Here is a 23,767-nt window from a genome sequence, read left to right on the forward strand (position 1 = left end):
TTCTAAATGCAGATGGTACCATCATGGTGCTTGAAACAGAACAGCAGTCAACTTCTGAGAGTTAAACTCATTAATAATGCTGAACATGCTTACTTCCTTGCAAAGCACACAATTAATTGTTTTTTACAAATTAATCATTTAATGTATTACTTGCTTATCACATGACCATTTTTTAAAGTTATGCATACTATCTTCACCAAGTGACATGCAAATCCTATCTCTAACATTTCAATATTATTAGATATTGTAAACCTAGACAGATAGATATGCCCTAAGTTTAAACAGTTAGCTTTAATTTTAAAGGTAAACAACATATTTTTTTAAAACAAAGAACAAAGTACAAGGAAGGTGATAAGAAATCACCCGAGAGAAGAGATACAAGAAAGGCAATACTACAACCAACACTACACCCTTCCAACCATCACACAACCAAACAAACAAAAACCAGTAGCAACAAGCCAAAACTCTCCCACTACTAAAGCTAACAACAGCCTAGCTAGAAAGAAACTAAACAGATACCACCCACTTGAAACTCACTCAGCTCCAACCCCCGAGCAACCAAAAAACCTAAACAGAACACTCTCACCAGCCCATACAGCCAAAACCAAATAGGCATCTCACAGATTACTTCACAAATCCAGCTTCTTGAACGATCTCCTTTTTCATTCTTTTACATGCTCTCTCCGATATTTTCACATTTTTGTTAGGTGCCATCCCAAATAAACCCCCTTTCAGCCTAGAAAAAACCTTTGAACCGGAATAATGTGAAGAATCTGCTGACTTCTGAAGCATTTGATGACATTTGGGGCCTCCTCAACATCCTAGAAACTGAAACTGAAAACATTTTCTCTTTGTGTCTCCAAAGCTACAGTCTGCTCCCCATTGTGAGAGTGTTAATACATTTCTAAGAGGGTTAACACCCTCCCTTCAACCTCTGAGAACTTCGGTTACAGATCGTGAGTATAAAACTCGATAGAACTAATTTTTTACAGTGGTCTCAGTCCATGAAAGTGCTCATTGAGGGCAAAGGAAAAACTGGGACATATCACAAGAAAGACAGTTGAGCCAAAAGAGGATGACCCAGCTCATGAGACATTGGAGGCAGAGGGCTTAATGATAATGTCCTTGCTCTTGAACTCAATGCAGCCTGACATTAGTGGTGGGTTCATGCTTTTGAAAACTGCAAAGGCAATGCAGGATGCAGCCGCAGAGCAAGTTAATATACATTGCAAGGATATATCATCTGTCTCAAGAGATTTCCCAACATAGACAGGGAGATAAAACCCTAGCATATTAATATGCTTCTCTAAAGGGAATGTGGGAAGCACTGGATTATTATGATTCTTATACTCTGGCTTGTAATACTGATGTTGTGGCATATAAGAACTAGGTTGAAAGAACTCATATTTTTTAGTTCCTTGCAAGTCTCAATCCGTAGTTAGAGTTGGTTAGAGTTCAAATACTAAGCAGGGACAAGCTACCTTATTTACAGCATGTTTATGCTCAAGTCCAGTTCCAGTGTGAGGAAAGTAGGAGGATGATAATGCAGCAATATGGTGTTACATCTGTTAAGAGGTCAGCTTTAATACCTACACCTTGTAAAGATAGGAAAAGAAAGAGTGAAAAGGTTGACAGGGGCAAGATGAGGTGTTCTTACTGTAGGAATGGGAAAGATTTGCATGACAAGGAGCACTACTGGAAACTGCATGGCAGACCTAGTAAGTTTGGGAAGAAAAAGGTGGACTAGCCCATAGTGCATCCATTGAGACACAGTCTCACACTAGTGTCACCCTTAATGCTCCTGCTTCTAGTAATTCTAAGAGATTGATTTCCATTCCCAAAGAAGAACCGCGAATGCTTTGTTTAAGAGCATATCATCTTGAGAGCCCCCTACCATGGATTCATCTACCTATTCAGGTATAACTATAAGTGCATCTACATTTCATTAATCTACTCGTTCCACATTTGAGCCATCATGGAATCTTGATTCTAGTGCATCCAATCACATGACAGGTAATATTGTTGTTTTCTCTAGTTATTCTATATGTTCTAATAGGGAGAAGGTCAGGGTTGCAAATGGATTCCTATCCTCATTTCCTGAAAATAGAATGCTCCAGTCCATCAAAACTTCTCCCTAACCTCTGTGTTACATGTCCCTAATCCTGCCATTAATCATCTTTCCATCAATAATATTACAAAAAGTTTGAATTGTAGCATAACTTTCTTTCCTCATTTTTGTGTCCTACAGGACCAAACTTTGTAGAGGGTGATTGAGAGTGGTCATGAATCTAATGCAGTGTTTTAAAAGCGCAAGGGCCAATTTGCACCTGAAGTGCAAGGCACAAAATTACAAAAAAAAAAAAAGCTAAAAATCAAAAAAAAAATCAGAAATTTCAAAAAAATGCCAAAATTTTTAAAAAAAAATGCAGAAAATATCAAAAAATATTAAACATAATGTTAATAAAAAATATAAACTTAAATTTTAAAATAAATGTTTTAAAAAACCTATTACCTAAAATTAAAATACATAAACATAACATGTAAAGCGTATTCAAATGAAAATTTAAAAATAAAAGCAAACATATAAACCATTTTCAAGCATGTAAAATCCACAATCTCTTTTTTTCCTTAATTGCATTGCTTCAAGTAGCTAATGTGATGTAAAACATATTGCATTCTTGATTCTATGAGTTGCCTTTGTACCACGCCCCTCAAGGCAAGCATGAACAAGTCTATGTCAGGGTCTGAAATTCTTATTTCTCACATAAAAAATAATGATTTTATAGCTTTCATTGCCTTTTAAGAAGATATTTTATTGCAATGAATGAATGAACAACATTAGCAAATGAGGGATCCTCAGAGCTCCCAAGGTGGTAGTTCACACCCAATATTAGTCCTAAAACCGGCCTCCTACTGAAGATGGCGCAGTGCACAGAGAATTGATTCAGCAACACTTGATTTTAGCAAATCTGCTATCCAACTTGTTTGGATCGAGTGGGGAAATTGAGCCTGAAATTCTTTTGAGTTTTTCTTGCAAAAATAAAGAAGAAAACTGATCAAAATCAATTCTTGAAAGCCCAGGTCGTTCTAGGGTTTCTTAGGAGACAAGAGAGAAAAAAGAGAGAACAAGAAAGAGAAGTGTTTAAGTCTTATTCGCCCTCTTCTTCTTTTATTTCCTTATGGAGCACTCTCCTAATCTAATTAGGAGATTATCCAAATCTGATTTGGATCTTGACTTTATTAAGAGATAAGCCTTATCCTCTTAAGAGGATAGGATCTTGACAACTTAATTAATCTTATTAATATTGGGCCTTAGGCCCATTTTTTTCAAAGGCTCACAACCCTAGGTGTTGCATAGCCACTTTAGGCCTGATATTGTATGGTGTGGGAGCCCATAAAGGTCTCTCTAAAGTCCATAAGAGTCTAGCCCCACCTTTGTAAGAGACTAAGTCAAATTCACTGTTCAGAGTAGTGAACCCCTGAGCCAATTAGCATGGGCTTAGTCTGGGCCCAACATTTACACATAAATGATCATTGGATTAGCCACCCTAAGAAGACCCAAGGATAATGGACTTAAGTGAGATAAAGACCATCAGGTAATCAGCCCAGTAATGGTCTCTTACACTTAACCTCTCGACCCATAATTATCAAAACACTACCTGACAAGGAAGTACCTCTCCCTTGGCTACAAGGTGCAGTTTCACACTCTCTATTCAGATGGATCTCGGGATTAAAACCTTTTGCAAACCATTTTCCTAAAATAATATTCTATAACATATAAATACATTTTGCAAAAACAGATTTCAAATACAGTTGAAATCCACTACCGGAAGTTTAGGTTTTCATCAGAGTGTAAACCCTAATATTCGCTTCTATAGATCTCATTGATTGGCGCATCAAAGATAGCCCAGTCCAACACCTAATGCAGTACCATAATCAAGTCTGGGGTTGTGTAACTTTCCACTTTTGCCCATCTATCTTCAAGGTCCAAAGCATAACCGGAAACAATGTTTTAAAACGCGAAGGCGTGACGCGAAGCGTTCTACTACTTAGAGGTGCGACGCGAAGCGTTCCACTACCTAGAGGCGTGAGGCGTAGTTAAGAACGCAAGAGGCATAAGCCTCCTTAAGAGGAGGGGGTTAGAAGGAGGATGAAGAGGAAGGGGGATCTCATTTTTTCTTTATTTTTAATAAAAATCGTTTATATTAAGAAGAATAAAGATGCATAACATTAGTTGAAAGGGGGGTCTTGTCGAAGCAAAGCAAGACCCCCCTAACTCAAAAAAAAAAAACAAATTGGGTTGCACCGAAAAGGGGGTGGGGGGATCTAGGGAGCGAAGCCCCCCAGCCGAAGGGACAGGGAGCAAACCACTTTCTTTCCCCTTATCTTTTCTTCTCTTCCCTTTCCTTTCCTTTTCTCTTTTTTTCTTCTCATTCTTTTTCTTTCCCTTCCCTTTCTTTTCCTTTCCCTTCCTTTCCTTTTTTTTCTTTTTTCTTTTTTTTGTCTTTTTATATTAGATGTGCATGAGACGCACGAGGCGTACACCTCTAGCATGCCTCATGAAAAAAGCGCATGAGGCATACGCCTCTTGCACCTAAGGCGTACGCCTCAGAGGTGTTAGCACCTCTAGCATACGCCTCAAGGCATTTTGGATGCCTCTAGGCGTACGCCTCCCACGCCTTTTAAAACACTGACTGGAAATTGGTCTGGGTTCAGTGTTTCTTCCAAACACACACTGCCTGTGCTTGGGGTCTAACCCTAGCAGCTAAGACAAGCTGCTCCAACTGTTTGGCAGCACATCAATGTCAACATTGGCAAGATAAACTCCCCAAATCTATCCAACAGCTGAGAACATACTAAACTAACACGACTCTCATAAATGTCCAGTTTAAGGGGTAATTCACAAAAAACATACCAATATCAACATGAAACAATAATGTACTTTATTCATTTACAAATAAATGTCCATGTACATCAGTCTGATTGGAGCTAAGGGCATATATTGTCTAACAATAATGACACAAAAATATTTTTCTAGTAGATGTACTTGTGGTGCTGAATACATGGAAATCCTTAGGGCAAGATCTTTTTTTTTTTTGTTCTTGATCAGCAACAGAAAACATAATTTTATTAGAGAAAAGAAACAATAGTACAACAAGAGGTTGCAGCTTTCATCATTATCACCACTCATGCCTTATCCCAATTACAATTTGTTGTAAGGCTTACTTAATTGTTACTTTATAGTTGCTGTTAGTAGGCTGTTGGACAGTTACAGTTACTTGTTTTTTTCTTCTTTTTTCTTATTATTCTGATTTTAGGATATGCCACCAGGGGCATACTTGTAATTTCTGATTCTTTTATGAAGTTAATATAAATAGAAAATTGGCGGCAGCCAGTAGTGACTTTTTTTCCCCTCTCTCTCTCTCTCTCTCTCTCTCTCTCTCTCTCTCTCTCTCTCTCTCCCAATCACCACATGGTATCAGAGCCAGGTTTTCTGGGTTGAAGAAGACCTATGATCCCTCCTGCCCTATTTTTAAAAATTGGTTGGACGTGGCTGTTTCTACAGAAACCCTAGCAGTTTCTGGCGGCAGCCTTTGTGATTTCTTTTTCTTGGTCGTAATAGCAAGAAAACCTAGTTAGAGAAGGGCGATGCTGGTGCAGACTCCTCTGTTCGTTGCTGTGAAGTCAAGTTCAGATTAGCACCTTCGTACAAGTGCTGAACAGGTGTGTTTTTTGTTTCAGTTTGTCTCAGCCTTCTTTGGTCGATGGTGTGTAGGGCTCATGCCTTGATTATATAGTTATTTGTTTGGACGTTGGATGGTTAGAGTGTGTGAACTATAGTCAAACTGATTGTAATGTCTGTATTGGTGGTGCTGAACTGATTACCGGACTGGTTTATTGTTCTGTTTGGACGTTGGGTTGACTGAACCCCTTGTTCTCAGCAGTATTCCCTTTGTTCTCAGCAGTATTTAATGTTCTTTTGCTCACATTCTAGGAGTAAACCCTGAGTTGCTCACATTCTGATTGTGGCGGCTGTGTTGTTAGGTGGTATTTGGACTGGTTTTCAGTAGTATTCGATGGCAAGTCATGAATTAACTTCATCGGGGGCTACACAAACCTGCAGAACAGCGGGTATGGGAGGTGAAAACATGGTTTTTCCCATGCCAATTACCCCTTTAAACGGTATGATCTACCTGGAGTGGGCTAAGAGTGTAAAACTCTATGTAACGGCAAGGGGTAAAGCTGGTTACATCAATGGAAGGGTGAAAGAACCCTAGGGTGAGACGGCTGAACACGATAGGTGGGACCAAGAAAACAGTATGGTGATGTCTTGGCTCCTCGCAGCCATGGAACCTGATGTGAAAAAGAATTTTATGTGGGCAGACACCACTAGTGAGATCTGGGAACAGGCCAGAACTACCTATTCTGAGCAAAGGCATTACGCCAAGGTTTACCAGTTGCAAGCTGAATCCTCAACATGTAAACAGGGAAACCATAGCTTGTCTTCATACTATTCAGCCCTTACCTCCATATGGAAGGAATTGGACCATTATCAGGCCATAGAGTGGAAGCACGATGATGATTCCAAGGCCTACAGGAAGCTAGTCTCTCAGCAACGGGTGTTTGCTTTCTTGTTGGGACTGAACCCCATATATGAACCGTTGAGGGTGCAGATCCTAGGAAGCAAAGAGTTGCCTACGGTTCACGAGGTATACTCCCTTGTCCAATCTAAAGAAAGCAGGCGGAATGTGATGGTTACAGCTAAGGGGGAGCAACAAGTTGCCTTGGTTGCAATGAATAATAGCTCCACGGGAAAGAAAAGTCACCCTAAGAAGGCAGATGATAAAGATAAGTTGTTTTGTACCCACTGTAGGCGTTCACGACATACACGTGATACTTGTTGGGACATCCACGGGAAACCCAAGTGGGCAACAAAGAATCAAGAACAGGGTAAAGGTCATCTGAAGATAATGAGCACAACACATGTGGCAACCCAAGATACTCAAGATGCCAGTGGTACCCGAGAACACCCTAATTAGTCTAATCCCAAGGAGAATAATGAATTCCTTTAGATAGCACCTAGAATCTTATGGTAGGGCCTTGCGACAAATGGACAACTCAGTCACTGGTACTCCCTCTACTTCATTTGCATCTACTTCAGGTAATATGGCTTCTGCATTCCATGTCACTCCCACAGATTCCCCTTGGATCATTGACTCAGGGGCCTCCAACCACATGACCGGTAAGCCTAACTTGTTCCAGTCTTATAGCCTTTTGTTAGGAAGGGATAGAGTGAGACTTGCAGATGGCTCTTTTTCTTCCATTGCAGACAAAGGATCAATATCCCTTCCCCATGGCCTTAACCTGAATTGTGTATTGCATGTCCCTCAGCTTCCCATAAACTTGCTTTCAATTAGTAGCATTACAAGCTCCTTGAATTGTAGTGTGACCTTTTTTGCTGACCCATGTGTTTTTCAAGATCTAACTTCTGGGAGGACGATTGGTAGAGGAAACCTAGTGGATGGTCTCTACATTCTCGACAACAAAGTCGTTTAGGTCAGTCAAATAAGAGTCAAATTTTCTTATGGCATAGTCGTTTAGGTCATGTTTCTTTCGAAATAATAAAATCTTTGTTTCCAGTTTTATTTAAGTCATGTTCAGTGTCAGATTTCGTGTGTCAAACGTGTCAGTTGAGCAAACACTGTAGAACAACTTTTCACTCAAGTAATAAAAGATCAAATGTTCCTTTTCATGTTGTGTATTCTGATGTATGGGGGCCTACAAATGTAATCTCTGAGGGTGGAAATAAGTACTTTATTACATTGATCGATGATTACTCTCGCTATACATGGGTAATTCCTATGCGTAGCAGAGACAAAGTTCCAAAAATAGTGAAACACTTCCAGAGGATGGTGTTTACGCAGTTCCATGTTGAAATATAGATCTTCTAATCTGATAATGCGAAGGAATACTTCCATGGGGAGCTCAATGAGTTCTTCACCTCCCACGGATCTATTCATAGGAGCTCATGCGCCAGAACACCACAACAAAATGGTGTTGCAAAAAGGAAAAACAGACACCTTCTTGAGGTAGCCCGCGGGGTGATGTTACACATGAATGTCCCAAAATGGTTTTGGGTGGATGCTATACTTGCAGCTGCATATGTCATCAACCGCATGCCCTCCAGAGTACTGAACTACATGGCCCCTCATCAGTTATTGTATCCTCAGTCTCCTTTATTTTCCATCCCCATGAGAGTTTTTGGTTGTCGGGCCTTTATCCATGATTTGTCTCCATCCCGAGGAAAGTTAGACCCTTGGTCCATTCCTTGTGTCTTTCTGGGGTACCCCTCCTCTCAAAAAGGGTATCGGTGCTTTGACCCAGTTAGTTGTAAATTTTTTGTGTCTATGGATGTGTCCTTCTTTGAGTCCGAGCCATTCTTCCCTCCTCCTCGGGGGGAGAATCGTAGTGTGGAAAAGGAGAAGCAGGTTCAGGTATCTCTTCCTTCTATTCCGGACCTTACTCCCTTCCATGCCTTTCAACGTACGCTTCGGAAAGATCAGTGGTGTGATAAAGATATGGAGCAGCCAAACACTGAGCAACTGACATCATCAGACTCCCAGGAGGTAAGTCCACCCCCTAACCCTACTCCTACTGTGGATGACCTTGACATTCCCATTGCCCAACGAAAAGGAGTCAGGTCCTGCACTACCAAGCACCCCATTCCTATCGGCAGTTGATTGCATCCTTGTTCCCAAAAATGTTGCAGAAGCCTTAAAATGCCCTGAATGGGTAGATGCCATGAAGGAGGAGATTAATGCCCTCCACAAAAATCAGACTTGGGAATTGGTGGATCCTCCAAAGGGGATAGACCCCGTGGGGTGCAAATGGGTGTTCACAATTAAGCACAAGGCAGATGGAACAGATGAAAGGTACAAAGAAAGATTAGGAGCCAAAGGGTACACACAAGTATACGGGGTCGACTATGATGAAACTTTTGCCCCAGTGGCTAAGATGAACTCAATTAGGGTTCTCCTCTCCTTAGCTGCTAATCTTGACTGGGAATTGCATCAACTGGACATAAAGAATGCTTTCCTGAATGGTGACTTAGAAGAAGAGGTATACATGGTTCAACCTCCTAAATTTTGTGCCAAGGGAAGTGAAAATAAGGTGTGCAAGCTACGAAAGTCTCTCTATGGCTTAAAACAGTTTCCCAGAGCCTGGTTCAGTAAGTTTCACATGGCAGTTCAAGAGATGGGATTCAAACAATGTCAGTCTGGTCATACACTTTTTGTGAAGAGATGTCAGGAACAAGCTCCTGTATTGATAGTGTATGTAGACGATATCATCATTACAGGAAGTTGGAGCTCAGAGATACAGAACTTGAAACAATTCCTTGCATCTAAATTTGAAGTGAAAGATCTAGGCCTCCTGAAGTATTTCCTTGGGATTGAAGTTGCCCGCTCAGAAAAGGGTATCTTTGTCTCTCAAAGGAAATACACCCTTGATCTATTACGGGATATGGGTAAGTTAGGTGCAAGGCCGGCAGATACTCCTATGGATGTGGACCACAAGCTAGGTGACTGTGTTGGTGAACCTTTGAAAGATGTGAAGCAGTTTCGAAGGTTAGTGGGAAAGCTAATTTATCTGTCCATGACCCATCCAAACATTGCCTATTCCATTGGGGTCCTGAGCCAGTTTATGCACTCTCCTAAGAAGCCACACATGGAGGCAGCAGAGAGAGTCCTTAGATACTAGAAGAAATATCCAGGAACAGGCCTACTATAAAGTAAACACAATCACCTAAAGGTGGAAGTCTTTACAGATGCTGATTGGGCAGGAGTTGTGGATGATAGAAAGTCCACTAGTGGGTATTGCACATTTGTGGGAGGAAATCTGGTGACCTGGAAGAGCAAGAAGCAAAGTGTGTTAGTAAGGTCAAGTGCTGGAGCTGAATATAGAGCTATGGCACATGGGGTGGTTGAAGTCCTTTGGCTAAAGAACCTTCTAGGGGAGCTTGGAGTTGTTGTTCATAGTCCTATACTGTGACAACAAGGCTGCAATAAACATCGCCAGCAACCCAGTCCTACATGAGAGGACCAAGCACATTGAGGTGGATAAACACTTCATAAGGGAGAAACTGGAAAAAAGGGAAATCTGCATCCCTTATGTCAACTCCAAGGAACAACTTGCTGATGTCCTTACAAAGGGGCTTCCATGCTCACGGCACAATGAGTTATGTGACAACCTGGGCATGATAGACATCTTCAGCCCAACTTGAGGGGGAGTGTTGTAAGGCTTACTTAATTGTTACTTTATAGCTGCTGTTAATAGGCTGTTGGACAGTTACAGTTACTTGTTTTTTTCTTCTTTTTTCTTATTATTCGGATTCTAGGATCTGCCGCCAGGGGTATACTTGAAATTTCTGATTCTTTTATGAATTTAATATAAATAGAAAACTGGTGGCAGCCAGTAGTGACTTTTTTTCCTCTCTCTCTCTCTCTCTCTCCCAATCCCCACGAATCACCACACAATACAAATATAGAGTGTGAGCATAGCCCCTGCTATCCCACCCCAATTCAGATCTTACAATTGAGCCCAATGCAGCTGATGTCAAGTAGCCCCTTGCTTTGCTAAACCATCAGCCAAGCCATTTGCGACCTTCGTACCCATTGTATTTTTATTTGCATATGTCTTGATATCCCATTAAACATTCTGATTTCATTTCTGTAACACAATTAGCTTTACTTCCATCCAATAGCTAGCTTATAATTACTTTGGAGTCACCTTCAACAACTAGTTTATCACAACCCACTTCCTTTGCTTTTTGCAATCTAATCACTGCAGCCATTAGCTCTGCTCGAATAGAGCCATTTTGCCCAATAGGCCCTGAAAATAAAGCAATTATATTCCCCTTATCATCTCTAACTATTCCCCCAACTCCAAACAGACCTGGATTTCCCAAACTACTCCTATCAAAGTTCAATTTCAGCCAACCACTAGGTGGTGGTGACCAATCCTTCTTCGCCTTTGGTTACTTATGTGAAGAGCTTGCAATTGCACCCTAGTTCCTAAAGAAGTCGTCCATTCTGAAGTCTGAAAAAAGGTCCAAAGTCTTTACCGGTGTGCTACCCTTACTGTGATGGTTTTGATAACAGCCTCCTTACTTTTTTTCTTTTCCTTCAAATGTTAGGTTCATCTCCTCCCACAGCGTCCACAACATCACTGCCCTTGTACACTTCCAGATAACCTCCTCTTCTGGCATCTAAAATTAGATCTCGAAACAACCTATCCAAACTAACAGGGGGATCCACCTGCATCCAAAACAAGCAAGAAACTAATCCCAAATACAGCAAGCAAATGGACAGGAGATTAGTAAGTGGAATGCAGTCTCACCATTAGATTTGCATAAGATACACCAGCTTGGATAGAGAAACCAACAAGGTCTTTTCTTACATAAAAGATCAAGAGTACTGATGCTTCCAAGGAAGACTTCCCAAGAGAAGGCAGCAATTTTAGGGGGTATGGGGGCATACCACACTTCATAGGAAAAGAAAGTAGAGAGGGGATAGAGGTTACCAACGAATTGAAAAAAGAGTGGGGGCCCACAAACGACCATCCCCCTTAGAAATGTCAAAGACCACCCCTTCTAAGATATTTAACATATTAGATACCTGGGGAATTTCTAACTCCCTAAGGTTCCACCTGAAAACCCAAATTGGTCTGTCATTGTCAAAAGATAGATATCCATTTTTGAGTTTATCACACCTTCATCCATAGGGCAAGGACATTAGAAAACAATGGGAGAGTTTTCCTACCATGCCCACTATGGAACAAACATAAAATTTCTATTGAGTTGATGAGTTGATAATGAGCCTCATAATTAACAACATTTATTGAGGAGAGCCTTCATAGGACACTCATGAGGAAGGATCATAATTAGCTGTCACATGCATCTTTTATTTGTCATGTGGTTTAGTACATAATCATTATATTTATGTTATTTTATCCTGATTGTAATGATTGCCCTTACTCAAGTATGTAGTACTTATGTTGACATATAATGGTAAATTTGCAGGGACTAAACATATAAAACTCAAAAAAAAAAAAACCATAAACAATATTTATTACATACAAGCTAAAAAGTAGATGCATTTCAGATGTTACAGCATTCAGGTTTACAAAACAAATAATTTCAGATGGGTAAATTTGTAAAACAATTTATTTTCAGATATTACAGCATTCAGATATTCAAACGGTTCAACTAGATTCAAAGGTATAGAAAAGCCAAAAAGCAAATTCTAGCCATCCAGACTTTAAAATCACAAATAGATTGTTGCTTTTTAGATATCAGAATTCAGTTTTATCAAACGCCACCTGAATGCCCAACAACTCCTTAATTTTCACATTTGTTCCTTGGCCATTACTTCAATTTTAAGCCAGTTGGATTCATAAAAACAAACAACTACATTAAGTTTGTAGGGACCAAGTGACACCAGTCTCTCTGTAGTGATAAAAATGAATAATGCATAAAACATCTGTTAATAGCTCCAAAGGAAAATATCATTTCCAAATTAAGTCTAACAAATGAATAACAAAACTCCGAAAAAAATCCTCACCTCATGGCATCAACACAGACAAATATATGTGAGTGAGATCCAATAAATAAGTACATATGGCCACCATGGATAACAACTAGTGGTGACGCATCAACACAAGATTCCAGATGAACTCGCCACAGTTCATGCAAATACCCCTTTCCATTTCTTGGGATCTCAACTGACCAGCTTGCTTGACACTGATCCTTAACTTCATATTCCCCTTCAGGCATCACCATGTTACAACGGCTGAATGAACATGCTGTGGATACATCAAGGTTGGAAATCCATGAGCATCTCTTCTCTGAAAGGATACTTGAATTTAATGAATCCACTTTCAAATATTTAGAACTAACAGAACTGTCGTTATGTCCAGAAAGAACTTGCAATGGCCTTTCAGGTGACTTAGAGATGGAGGGACCAGAGATAGATGAATCAAATGACTGAAGAAAGCTATGCTTTTGTGCTTTTGAATTTTCTTCCCAATCATGGCTAATGCTCATATCATCCTTATACAGCCTTTCCCTCTCTACAATAACATATTGAAGCTTTGATGGGCTTGGAAAGACATATAACAACCTCATATCAATTCCCAGCGTATGAGCAACTTGTGCTGCAGTAATTGAATTGCCACCCATCATGAAGAAATCATCATTGTCCATTACCTTTTCAACCATCAAGGCCTCACAGAAAGCCTGTTAGGAAAAGAGAATAAACAAGTTACAGAAAATTTTGATCTTATAAAATTCTGGTATTGATCCCAAGAAGTTAATAGGGCTAAATGGTATAATTGTACAAAACAGCAATTTCAGTTTTCTCAGTAACAGAAAATTTTCATTGATTTTAAACTGTAAGATTACAAGAAGAGGGGAGGTAAACTTTATTAACTCTCCTCGATGAACAACAACCAACTATCAGTTACAACTGAACCCAAAATAATTGACTTCTCCTCACCCCATGTTTTGCAATCACATCAACAAAAACATTAACAGTTTTGTTTGACCCAGTTAACTTTCACGTTCATATTCTGTGTCAACCACTTGAACTTCTTCTCACCATTAAAGAACCCGAAACCCATTCCTTCCTTTTGCAGCCAATCCACCACCAGCTTTGAACACCTTTTATTACCAGTTTACTCAAGTTCATTTCTTTTGCCCTCACTCCCTCCATAACAGCCAGAACCTCAGCCCTCAGTGAGTCATCCACTCCTACTGGACCAGAATACTAGAAGGGCCTGGGTTTCCACCACTACTCCCATCAAAATTTCATTTAATATAGCCACTGGCGGGAAGAACCCAAAGGGGGCTTGCAATGGCCTTGTGAGACTCTGAGTTAGCCACTTCCAATTTCTCAAAAAATCATTAGAAAAAAAAAAAACAGCAAAAAGCTCTGAAAGCTAAATTCCTGTAGCCGAAGTAGCAGAAAAGAGAAGAAGAAGAAGAAGAAGAGATGCTGGAATGTCGAACTGCACTGCTCAGTCGACAGTACTATTATTTATATTATGGTGTAGTACAATGATACAGGAAGTTACTAGAATGCCCCTGATTAGTGATGGGACACCCAGACAACTTAAAACATTAAACAGGATTAGGCCCATTAACAAAGGCCCAGTACAGGACAACTTAAACTTAAGTATAGGCTAATAAGAACTCTTATCAGCCGAATACTCATACATACAAAGACTTCAATCCAACACTCCCCCTCAAGCTAAGCATGGATATCAATCATGTTTAGCTCGCCAAGCATGTCCCTAAACTTTGCTGCTGCCAGCCCTTTAGTCAGTACATCCGCAATTTGCATCTCAGATGGAGTATAAGGCACACAGAGTTCACCCAAAACAATTCTTTCTCTAACAAGGTGCCGATCAATCTCAATATGTTTTGTCTTGTCATGCTGCACGGGATTGTTGGCAATGTTGATGGCAGCTTTATTGTCACAATACAGCCTAAGAGGACCTTCAGCCTTAATGCCAAGTTCATTAAGAAGAGTTCTGAGCCATAAGAGTTCAGCAACCCCGTGGGCCATAGCTCGATACTCTGCTTCTGCACTTGATCTAGCCACTACATTCTGCTTCTTACTGTGCCATGTGACCAGGTTTCCTCCCACAAATGTACAGTAACCCGAGGTTGACTTCCTGTCTCCAACAGACCCAACCCAATCTGCATCAGTGTAGGCTTCAATTTCAATTCTATTGTTTTTCCTGAAGAAAATTCCCTTCCCTAGGCAAGTCTTCAAGTACCTGAGAATCCTTTCAACTGCTTTCATATGAGGAATCTTTGGAGAGTGCATAAATTGACTGACAACATGCACAGCATAAGCAATATCTGGCCGAGTGAGGGATAAGTATATCAGCTTCCCTACCAATTTTTGGTATCTCTCTTTATCACAATAGTCCTCCCCTACTGATTCCTGCAGGCCATGGTTCTGTTCCATTGGAGTATCTGCTAGCCTGCACCCCATCATGCATGTTTCCTCTAGGAGGTCAAGAACATACTTCCGCTGACATATGTAGATTCCCTCTCTTGACCTGGCAACTTCAATCCTAAGAAAATATCTCAAATGACCCAAGTCTTTGATCTCAAATTCAGAAGCTAGAAACTCCTTCAGTCTTTTTATCTCTTCCAAGTCATTCCCGGTAATTACCATATCATCCACATAAACAATGAGTGCAGTAAGTTTGCTATCCTGTCTCCTTATGAACAAGGTATGGTCTGCACCACTCTGAGTGTACCCCACTTTCTTCATGGCCCCACAAAGCCTCTCAAACCATGCACGGGGAGATTGCTTCAACCCATATAATGCTTTCCTCAGTTTGCACACCTTTCTACTAAAGTCATAGCCTGGTGGAGGTTCCATAAATACCTCTTCATGAAGGTCACCATTTAAGAAGGCATTCTTCACATCCAGCTGATGAAGTTCCCACGAAAAATTTGCTGCTAGTGACAATAGAACCCGAATTGTGTTGAGCTTTTCTACCGGGGCAAAGGTTTCCTTGTAGTCAATCCCTTCTTTCTGAGTAAACCCCTTTGCCACAAGTCTGGCCTTGTACCTTTCAATGGACCCGTCCTCCCTGTGCTTTACAGTAAACACCCACTTGCACCCAACAGTGGTCTTCCCCTCTGGCAGATCCACTAATTCCCAAGTTCTTGCTTTCATTAGGGCTTTCATCTCTTCATTCATAGCTTCTTTCCACCTTGGATCAGACACAGCCTCTGAGTACCTAGAAGGAACACACACAGAGGAAAGAGCATACACAAAGGAGTGATAGGCAGGAGATAAATGTGAGTAAGAAACAAAATCAACAATGGGGTGCCGGATGGTGCAAGAGTGGATAGGCTTACGGAGAGCAATAGGAAGATCCAAATCAGAAGTATGAGAGTTGAAATTACCTTGGATTGTAGAGACAGATTGATCCGAGTCCAACTGGTTGCTGTCATGAGGTTGATGACCCATTTTTCTTCTGTTGTATGTAAGTATCTCTTTTTATTGCCTACTGGAGCCTTCAAGAACATCTGCAGCATCAGGAGAGGTAACCGGCACAGTGGGAGCCTCACTGGGTTGACCCGGAATGTCACAACAAGGAGTAGGAGGAGAGGATGGAAGACCCGAGGCAGATAGGGGAACAAAAAAGGAGGGAGAACGAGAATCCTCTTCCATCCCACTAGTCTCCCCCTGAAGAGGATTCTGAGAAGACTGAAAATAGGGTTGAGACTCAAAGAACACCACATCTCTGGTGACATACTTTCTCTTGGAGACAGGGTCATAACACTTGTAACCCTTTTGTGTAGGAGAGTACCCCAAGAATATTCCCTTTGTAGCCTTAGGATCCAGCTTAGTCTTCTTTGGATCCTTCACATGTATGAAACATATACAGCCAAAGACCCGAGGAGGAAGGGGAAAGTCTGGAAGAATGGGGCACAAAACAGAGAAAGGGGTTTTCATACCCAACAGATGTCTCCAATAGTAAGGCTCGAGCTGTCTCCAATAGATGTCTATTCTTGTGCTCAGCAACCCCATTCTGCTGAGGAGTATAAGCACAGGATGACTGATGTAGTATGCCAGCATCTTCCAGGAATAAGTTCAAGGATTTTTCAAAGTATTCAGCAGCATTGTCTGCCCTGAATTGCTTAATCTTCTTATTAAACTGTGTTTCAATCATCTTGCAAAATGCCATGGTTATCTGTGGTACTTCATCCCGTCCTTTTAATAGTTAGATCCATGTACAACGAGAGTAGTGGTCAATAAAACTGATAAAGTACCGGAAGCCATCAAAGGAAACAATGGGTGAAGGGCCCCAGACATCAGAATGAACCAAATCAAAAGGAGCACAAATTTCATTGCTGGAAATTGGATACACAGTTCTACATTGTTTTGACATTTGACATACTTCATGGGTTAGACTCTGACTTGGAATGCCCTTAAACAATTCGGGAAACAACATTTCTAATGAGGAGAAAGACACATGACCTAGCCTAGCATGTCAAAGATGCAGCTTAGCTATTGACTCCACACTTTCCGGATTACTAGCAGCAGATGCTTGTAAGGCTGAGCCGATGTCTGCATCAAGGTAGTAGGGGCCTCCATACTCATGACCGCACCCAATCGTTCTCCTTGTCAATCTGTCCTGGAAGATAAAATGAGTAGGAAAAAAGGTTATACTACAGTTCAAATTTTTGGTAAGTTTTGAAACAGACAAGAGATTTGAGGTAAGACTGGGAACATGTAAAACTGATTTAAGAGAGAGGTCCTTGCTTAGGTCAACAATTCCCTTTCCAGAGATAGTGGAGAAAGACCCGTCAGCAACTCTCATCTTATCCTGACCAGACAACAAATTATATGAAGAGAATAGGGAAGACAATTGTGTCATATGGTCAGTAGCACCGGAATCAATAACCCAAGAAGTAGAGTCAATAGAGCCAGTGGCACTGAAGGCAGAGGTTGTTCCTGATCTAGCAAGAGATGTAGAAGCAAAAGAATTATTTCTTAGACGGGCTAATGCCCTACTAAGGATCTCAACCTCACTAGCAGTGAAGCCCAATGTACCAATTCCAAAGGAATCAGCAACCTGTCCCATAGGAGAAGAAGACACTGTTGGTGTATTTTGTGAGTTATCATCATTGTTGCTGGCGACAAAATTCCCACTTGCCGCAGGCCTGTTATCTCTAGAAGAAACATCTCTGGGTATTGAAGACACCTTGACTGCAGCCACTGTGTAGGTGACACTGATTGAGACTAGCCGAAGCAGTTCTGAAGGTTCTGAACCAGTTCTGGAGCAGATCTGATTAGCTGAAATGATCACAGCAGGTTCTGACAGCACTCGACACAGTTTCAGACTTGCCGAGACTGTCACAGTTCTGAAACAGTTCAGTTACAACAGCAAGCAAGGAGTTCTGGGCTGGTAACTGACCTGAAGCTAAGGGTTCTCAACTATTGTGCTATGCAGACTCCACTTGAACTTTGAGTACTGCAACTGTAAAGAGAGTGCCCTTCCTTGCGGCCAATACTAGGACTGCTGACATCAGTCCTCAACTAGGGTTCACAGTGCTGAACAATCTGGAGCTGGCAGCTCCCTAGGTAATCTCACAGCAGTGGTGAGGGGTTTCGGACTGATAACCACCCTGAACTTGGAGCTGTTTGCCACATTGCTATGATGGTAGAAGTGTTCACAGTGCTGGTAGAACACTAGATAGACTTGGGCTGAACCAAAAACTGCAACAGTTCGGGTACAGTAGTGAGTGAACAGTTCGAGGCTGCAACAGTAGCAAGTGAACAGTGGGCTCTGCAGAAGAAGCTAAGTCTGTGCGAGTCTTGCTGGAGCACCGAAGCTGCAACTGTAGAAGTAGCTAAGCCCCTTTCGGCTAGTGCTAGGACTGCTGAAATCAGTCCTCAACTAGGTCTGTCCTACACAGACCTCTCTTAGTAGCCAAATAGCTACTATTTGCTGGAAATAACCTAGTAGGACATCTACTACTGGGTCTTACTTCCCTTGAGTCCTACAACCAAGAGAAACCCTAGGTTCGAACTTGCTTTACTCTCTTACACCCCTAGGTCTTCACTACAGCAACCCAGAAAAGGAAGAGAGAAGATGAAAAGACAGCAAGAGGAGAGAGTGTGTGCCGGCTGAAATCAGGAAGAAGCTAATGCTCTGATACCATGAAAGCTAAATTACTGTAGCCGAAGTAGCAGAAAAGAGAAGAAGAAGAAGAAGAAGAAGAGATGCTGGAATGTCGAACTGCACTGCTCAGTCGACAGTACTATTATTTATATTATGGTGTAGTACAATGATACAGGAAGTTACTAGAATGCCCCTGATTAGTGATGGGACACCCAGACAACTTAAAACATTAAATAGGATTAGGCCCATTAACAAAAGCCCAGTACAGGACAACTTAAACTTAAGTATAGGCTAATAAGAACTCTTATCAGCCGAATGCTCATACATACAAAGACTTCAATCTAACAAGCTCCAAGGACTTCACCCAATGGATCACTCTAACCATAATAGTCTCAATAATTGCCTCTTTGCTTCTTTCTTTATCTGAAAAAATTCTTGAGTTCATCTCCTCCCAAATGGTCTAGCTTACCGCAGCCCTTACACACTTCCACAACACTTCTCTCCTTTTCTTAGGCTACCTAAAGAAGGTAGTGGAAAACAAACTCTGCACATTAGGCAGAGGAAACCACCTACACCAAAACAATGAGAAATACCATTCCCAAATAAAACTAGCAACTGGGCAAGAGATTAATAAGTGAAAGCAAGCTTATCCATTAGCCTTACACAAAATACACCAATGAGGGGATAAACACTAGTTAGGTCTTTCCCTTTGAAGGAGATCATAAGTATTTATTTTTTCCAAAAAGACCTCCAAACAGAAGCCTCCAATTCGTGGAGTTGCACCAAACCTCCTTAACAGAAAAGGAGAGTCCAAACTATCAGCAGGTTGAATCAAGGCCTTCAAGAAGGAAGCACAAGAAAGAACACTGTTGACAGTTGTTTATGTATTCAGGTTTAGTACCATAAGGGTACTGTTGTAATTTCTCTTCTGTTTATATTGTTCGACTGTACTAGTATAAATAATAAATTCATTCATTCGCCCCCTAAGTTCTGGAGGGCTTTCAATCACTCGACTCACCTCTCTTCTCTCTTCTCCTCTCCTCTCTTCACTTGCTCTTGCTCAACATGGTATCAGAGCAAGTCGTCCAGGCCTGAAGGGTGATGTCAAGCTAACTGTTGTTGCATCCAGTGCTGTCTCCAATCGAACTCCTAATCTGGTGAAATCAGTTCGACCCAGAAGTTACAGAGTCTTTTCGTCTTCCAGCCCAGAAGTTGCTCCTCCTGTCTACTCAACTGTAGAGAGACTATTGTTTGAGGTTTGTAGAGGGTGTTATGTCTTCAGAAAGGCTATCATCTGAAACTAAAAGAAGTATTGGTCATCTTCTGTTCGGCTGCCTATTGTTTGAGGATTCGTAGAAGGAGTTCTGGTTTACAGGGAGACTATCACCTGAAACTAAAAGAGGTACTATCATCCTTGTCTGTTCGGCTGCCTATTGTTTGATGAATTGTTCAGCTACCCTACTATTGTCTGTTCGACTGCCTACTGTTTGATGAACTATTTAAGTGACTGTATTCCTTAACACAGTAACTGTATTCAAACCTCTTTTTTTGTTGGTATTGTGGACTGTTGATGGTCTGTTCAGCCGATTGATTGTCTGGTCAATATTAATCTTATTGATTGACTGTTCGGCTACCCTATTGATCTCCTTGACTGGTTAGCTATCAGGCCTACCAATTAGGTCATTCAAACCTGTTCCTGTACTACAACAGAAGTGTTCAGTTTGTTGTTTGTTCTCAGTGGAACTATAGGTCAGAAGGACCTGTTCTTGTACTACAACAGCAGTGTTCAGTTTGTTGTTTGTTCTCAGTGGAACTGTAGGTCAGAAGGACCTGTTCTTGTACTGCAACAGCAATGTTCAGTTTGTTGTTTGTTCTCAGTGAAACTGTAGGTCAGAAGGACCTGTTCTTGTACTGCAACAGCAGTGATCTGTTTTTTTTTTTGCTCTCAGTGAAACCGGTGGTCAGAAGGACCTATCTCTGAAATAGCCTTGTACGGCTGTACTCTTTTGGTTGTTGTTTCCATTTTTTATTCTGATATCATGGGCAGTGAAGATTCAGCCACATCTGGAGTTTCATCAATGCTGAATGGAATGGGTGGGAGTGACCTATCCTTTCCTATGGTTGTTGTCCCTCTTGATGGTTTAAATTACCTAGAATGGTCAAGAGGGATCAAATTATACATCACTGCAAGGGGGAAGATAGGCTATATTAATGGGAGGATAAAAGAACCATCCTATGGGAGTGCTGAATATGATATATGGAATCAGGAGAACAGTATTGTTATGTCCTGGCTCTTGGTTTCCATGCAACCTCAAATCAGGAAGAATTTCATGTGGGCTAAAACTGCAAATGAAATCTAGGAACAAGCAATGTCTACATATTCAGAATTGGGACACTATGCCAAAATTTATCAACTGCAGGCAGCATCTTCTACTTGTAGATAGGAGGAGAGGTGTTTATCGGTTTATTACTCTAACTTAACATCTGTCTGGAAGGAGTTGGATCACTACCAGAGTGTGGATTGGAAGTGTGATGAGGATGCTAAGAAGTACAAGCAGCTTGTCTCCCAGCAAAGGGTGTTTGCATTCTTACATGGTCTAAATCCTATGTATGAATCTATTAGGGTTCAGATTCTCAGCTCTAAGGATCTCCCATCTGTTCAGGAAGTCTATGCTCTTGTACAGTCTGAAACAAGCAGCTTGTGGTGCACTCATTGCCAGAAACCCCGACACACCAAAGATACCTGTTGGGATCTTCATGGGAAACCAAAATGGGCTCAAGATCTGACTAAGAAGCAAGGTTCAGAGGTGAATAAAAAGTACGGATAGCAAAATACAAAGAAACATCACATGGCCAACATGGCTACTCGGGAGAATCAGCCCTCCATTACTACTGTGACTCAGACACATCTCACTGGACCTGACCCGAGGGAGGACATTATGAATTCCTTCCGTGACCATTTAGAGCTCTATGGTAGAGCAATTCGTCAGATGGATGCTCCTCCCTCAACCTCATTTGCATCCACGTCAGGTAACCCTTCCATGTTGCTTCGCACACCCCTGACTCTCCATGGATCATTGATTCTGGAGCATCAAAACATATGATTGGTACGTCCTCTTACTTTCAAACCTATCACCAAAATCATTCAAGATTTCCAGCGGATGGTCTTCACTCAATTTCAAACTGAAATCCAAATTTTTCAACCAGACAATGCAAAAGAATTTTTTCATAGTGACCTCAGGGAATTTTTTGCTTCGCATGGTTCCCTTCATCGTAGCTCTTGTGCCCGCACACCACAACAAAATGGTGTGGCCAAACAGAAGAACCGACATCTCCTTGAAGTGGCTCGGGATTTACTACTTCATATGAATGTTCCCAAACGGTTTTGGCTTGAAGCTGTTCTTTGTTCCACTTACCTTATAAACCGTATGCCCTCTCGTCGGTTAGAGTACAAAGCCCCACATCAACTTCTCTTTCCTAAGGCTCCCCTTCTTTCTATTCCTCCTCGTGTCTTTGGTTGCCGGTGTTTTGTCCAAAATCTGTCTCCCACCCGTGGGAAATTGGATTCTAGTGCTATCCCTTGCATATTTCTTGGTTACTCCTTCACTCAAAAGGGATACCGTTGTTTTGATCCTGTTTCTCGTAAATTCTATGTCGCCATGGATGTTTCTTTCTTTGAAGATGAGCCTTTCTATCCTGTTTCTCCTCGGGGGGAGTGTAGGCATGAGGAGAAACTGGTTCATCTTCCTTCTCTCCCTGACCCTCCGCCTTTTCGTGTTTTTTCTCGTCGTCACAAAGGCCAACCAAATTCAAGAGCTGTAGAGAATCCGGAAGTTGTACCTCCAGTGCCACCAGACTCCTCGGGGGAGGATCATACTCACTCAGGTATTTTGGCTCCCAATGATGTTCTTGAATCTATTGAAAATGATTCCTCTACTGCTAATGATCTTGACCATCCTATTGCTCATAGGAAGGGTGTTAGATTGTGCACCACTAAACATCCCATTTCCAACTTTGTCTCCTATGAGAACATTTCACCCTCATTCCATGCTTTCCTTACCTCTATTGACAGTGTCCCTATCCCTAAGAATGTGGCAAAAGCTCTTTCAGTTCCTGAATGGACAAATGCCATGAGGGAAGAAATTAATGCCCTTCACAAAAATTGCACATGGGAACTTGTTGATCTTCCTAAGGGAAAGGTTCCAGTTGGATGTAAATGGGTGTTCACAGTCAAGCATAAGGCTGATGGAACAGTGGAAAGGTATAAAGCTCGCTTAGTGGCAAAGGAATTTACTCAAGTGTATGGAGTTGATTATGCAGAAACTTTTGCCCCCGTTGCCAAGATGAATTTCATTAGAGTCCTTTTCTCTCTTGCGGCTAATCTGGATTGGATTTTACACCAGCTTGACATCAAGAATGCATTCTTGAATGGTGACCTTGAAGAGGAAGTGTACATGATTCAACCTCCTGGTTTTCTAGCTCAAGGTGATGAACAGAAAGTGTGCAAGTTGAAGAAGTCCTTATACGGGCTGAAACAATCACCAAGAGCTTGGTTCAGCAGATTCCATGTGGCAGTTCAGCAGAAAGGATACAGGCAATGTCAATCAGATCACACACTGTTTGTGAAAAAATGAGAAGGTAAAATTGTTGCTCTAATTGTATATGTGGATGACATAATTGTTACTAGTGATTGGGAGGATGAAATTCAGAAATTGAAACTTTTTCTTGCCACTCAGTTTGAAGTGAAAGATCTAGGACCTGCCAGATACTTCCTTGGAATTGAAGTCGCCCGATCAAAGAAGGGTATCTTCATTTCTCAAAGGAAATATGTCCTAGATTTACTTCAAGACACTGGGAAGATGGGGGTGAAGCCAGTTGACTCTCCCATTGACCCCAACCATAAATTAGGTGACAACTGTGGTGAATCTCTCAAGGATGTGAAACAGTTTCAGAGGCTTGTAGGGAGATTGTTATACCTTTCTATGACTCGCCCAGACATTGCATATGTTGTTGGTGTCCTCAGTCAATTCATGCATGCTCCTAGGTCTTCTCA

At 41.3% G+C, this 23,767-nt stretch overlaps 1 protein-coding gene across 6 annotated transcripts in view; it reads right to left on the minus strand.

Annotated features, from left to right (window-relative positions):
* LOC148873312 (AMP-dependent synthetase and ligase family protein) overlaps nt 1–23,767 on the minus strand; it is a 132,329-nt gene that overhangs the window by 70,972 nt on the left and 37,590 nt on the right. For all 6 annotated transcript variants that reach the window (XR_016104670.1, XR_016104671.1, XM_088962974.1 and 3 more), the window contains one exon: nt 12,621–13,294. Coding sequence is in view for 4 of the 6 variants with exons in the window: in XM_088962974.1 (XP_088819100.1) it covers nt 12,621–13,294 (674 nt within the window). In the remaining 2 variants the exon portion in view is untranslated. The remainder of the gene's footprint in view (nt 1–12,620; nt 13,295–23,767) is intronic.

Source organism: Nelumbo lutea, chromosome 1, assembly GCF_056320005.1.
Source record: "Nelumbo lutea isolate HS-2025 chromosome 1, American lotus-T2T, whole genome shotgun sequence".
Lineage (NCBI taxonomy): Eukaryota > Viridiplantae > Streptophyta > Magnoliopsida > Proteales > Nelumbonaceae > Nelumbo > Nelumbo lutea.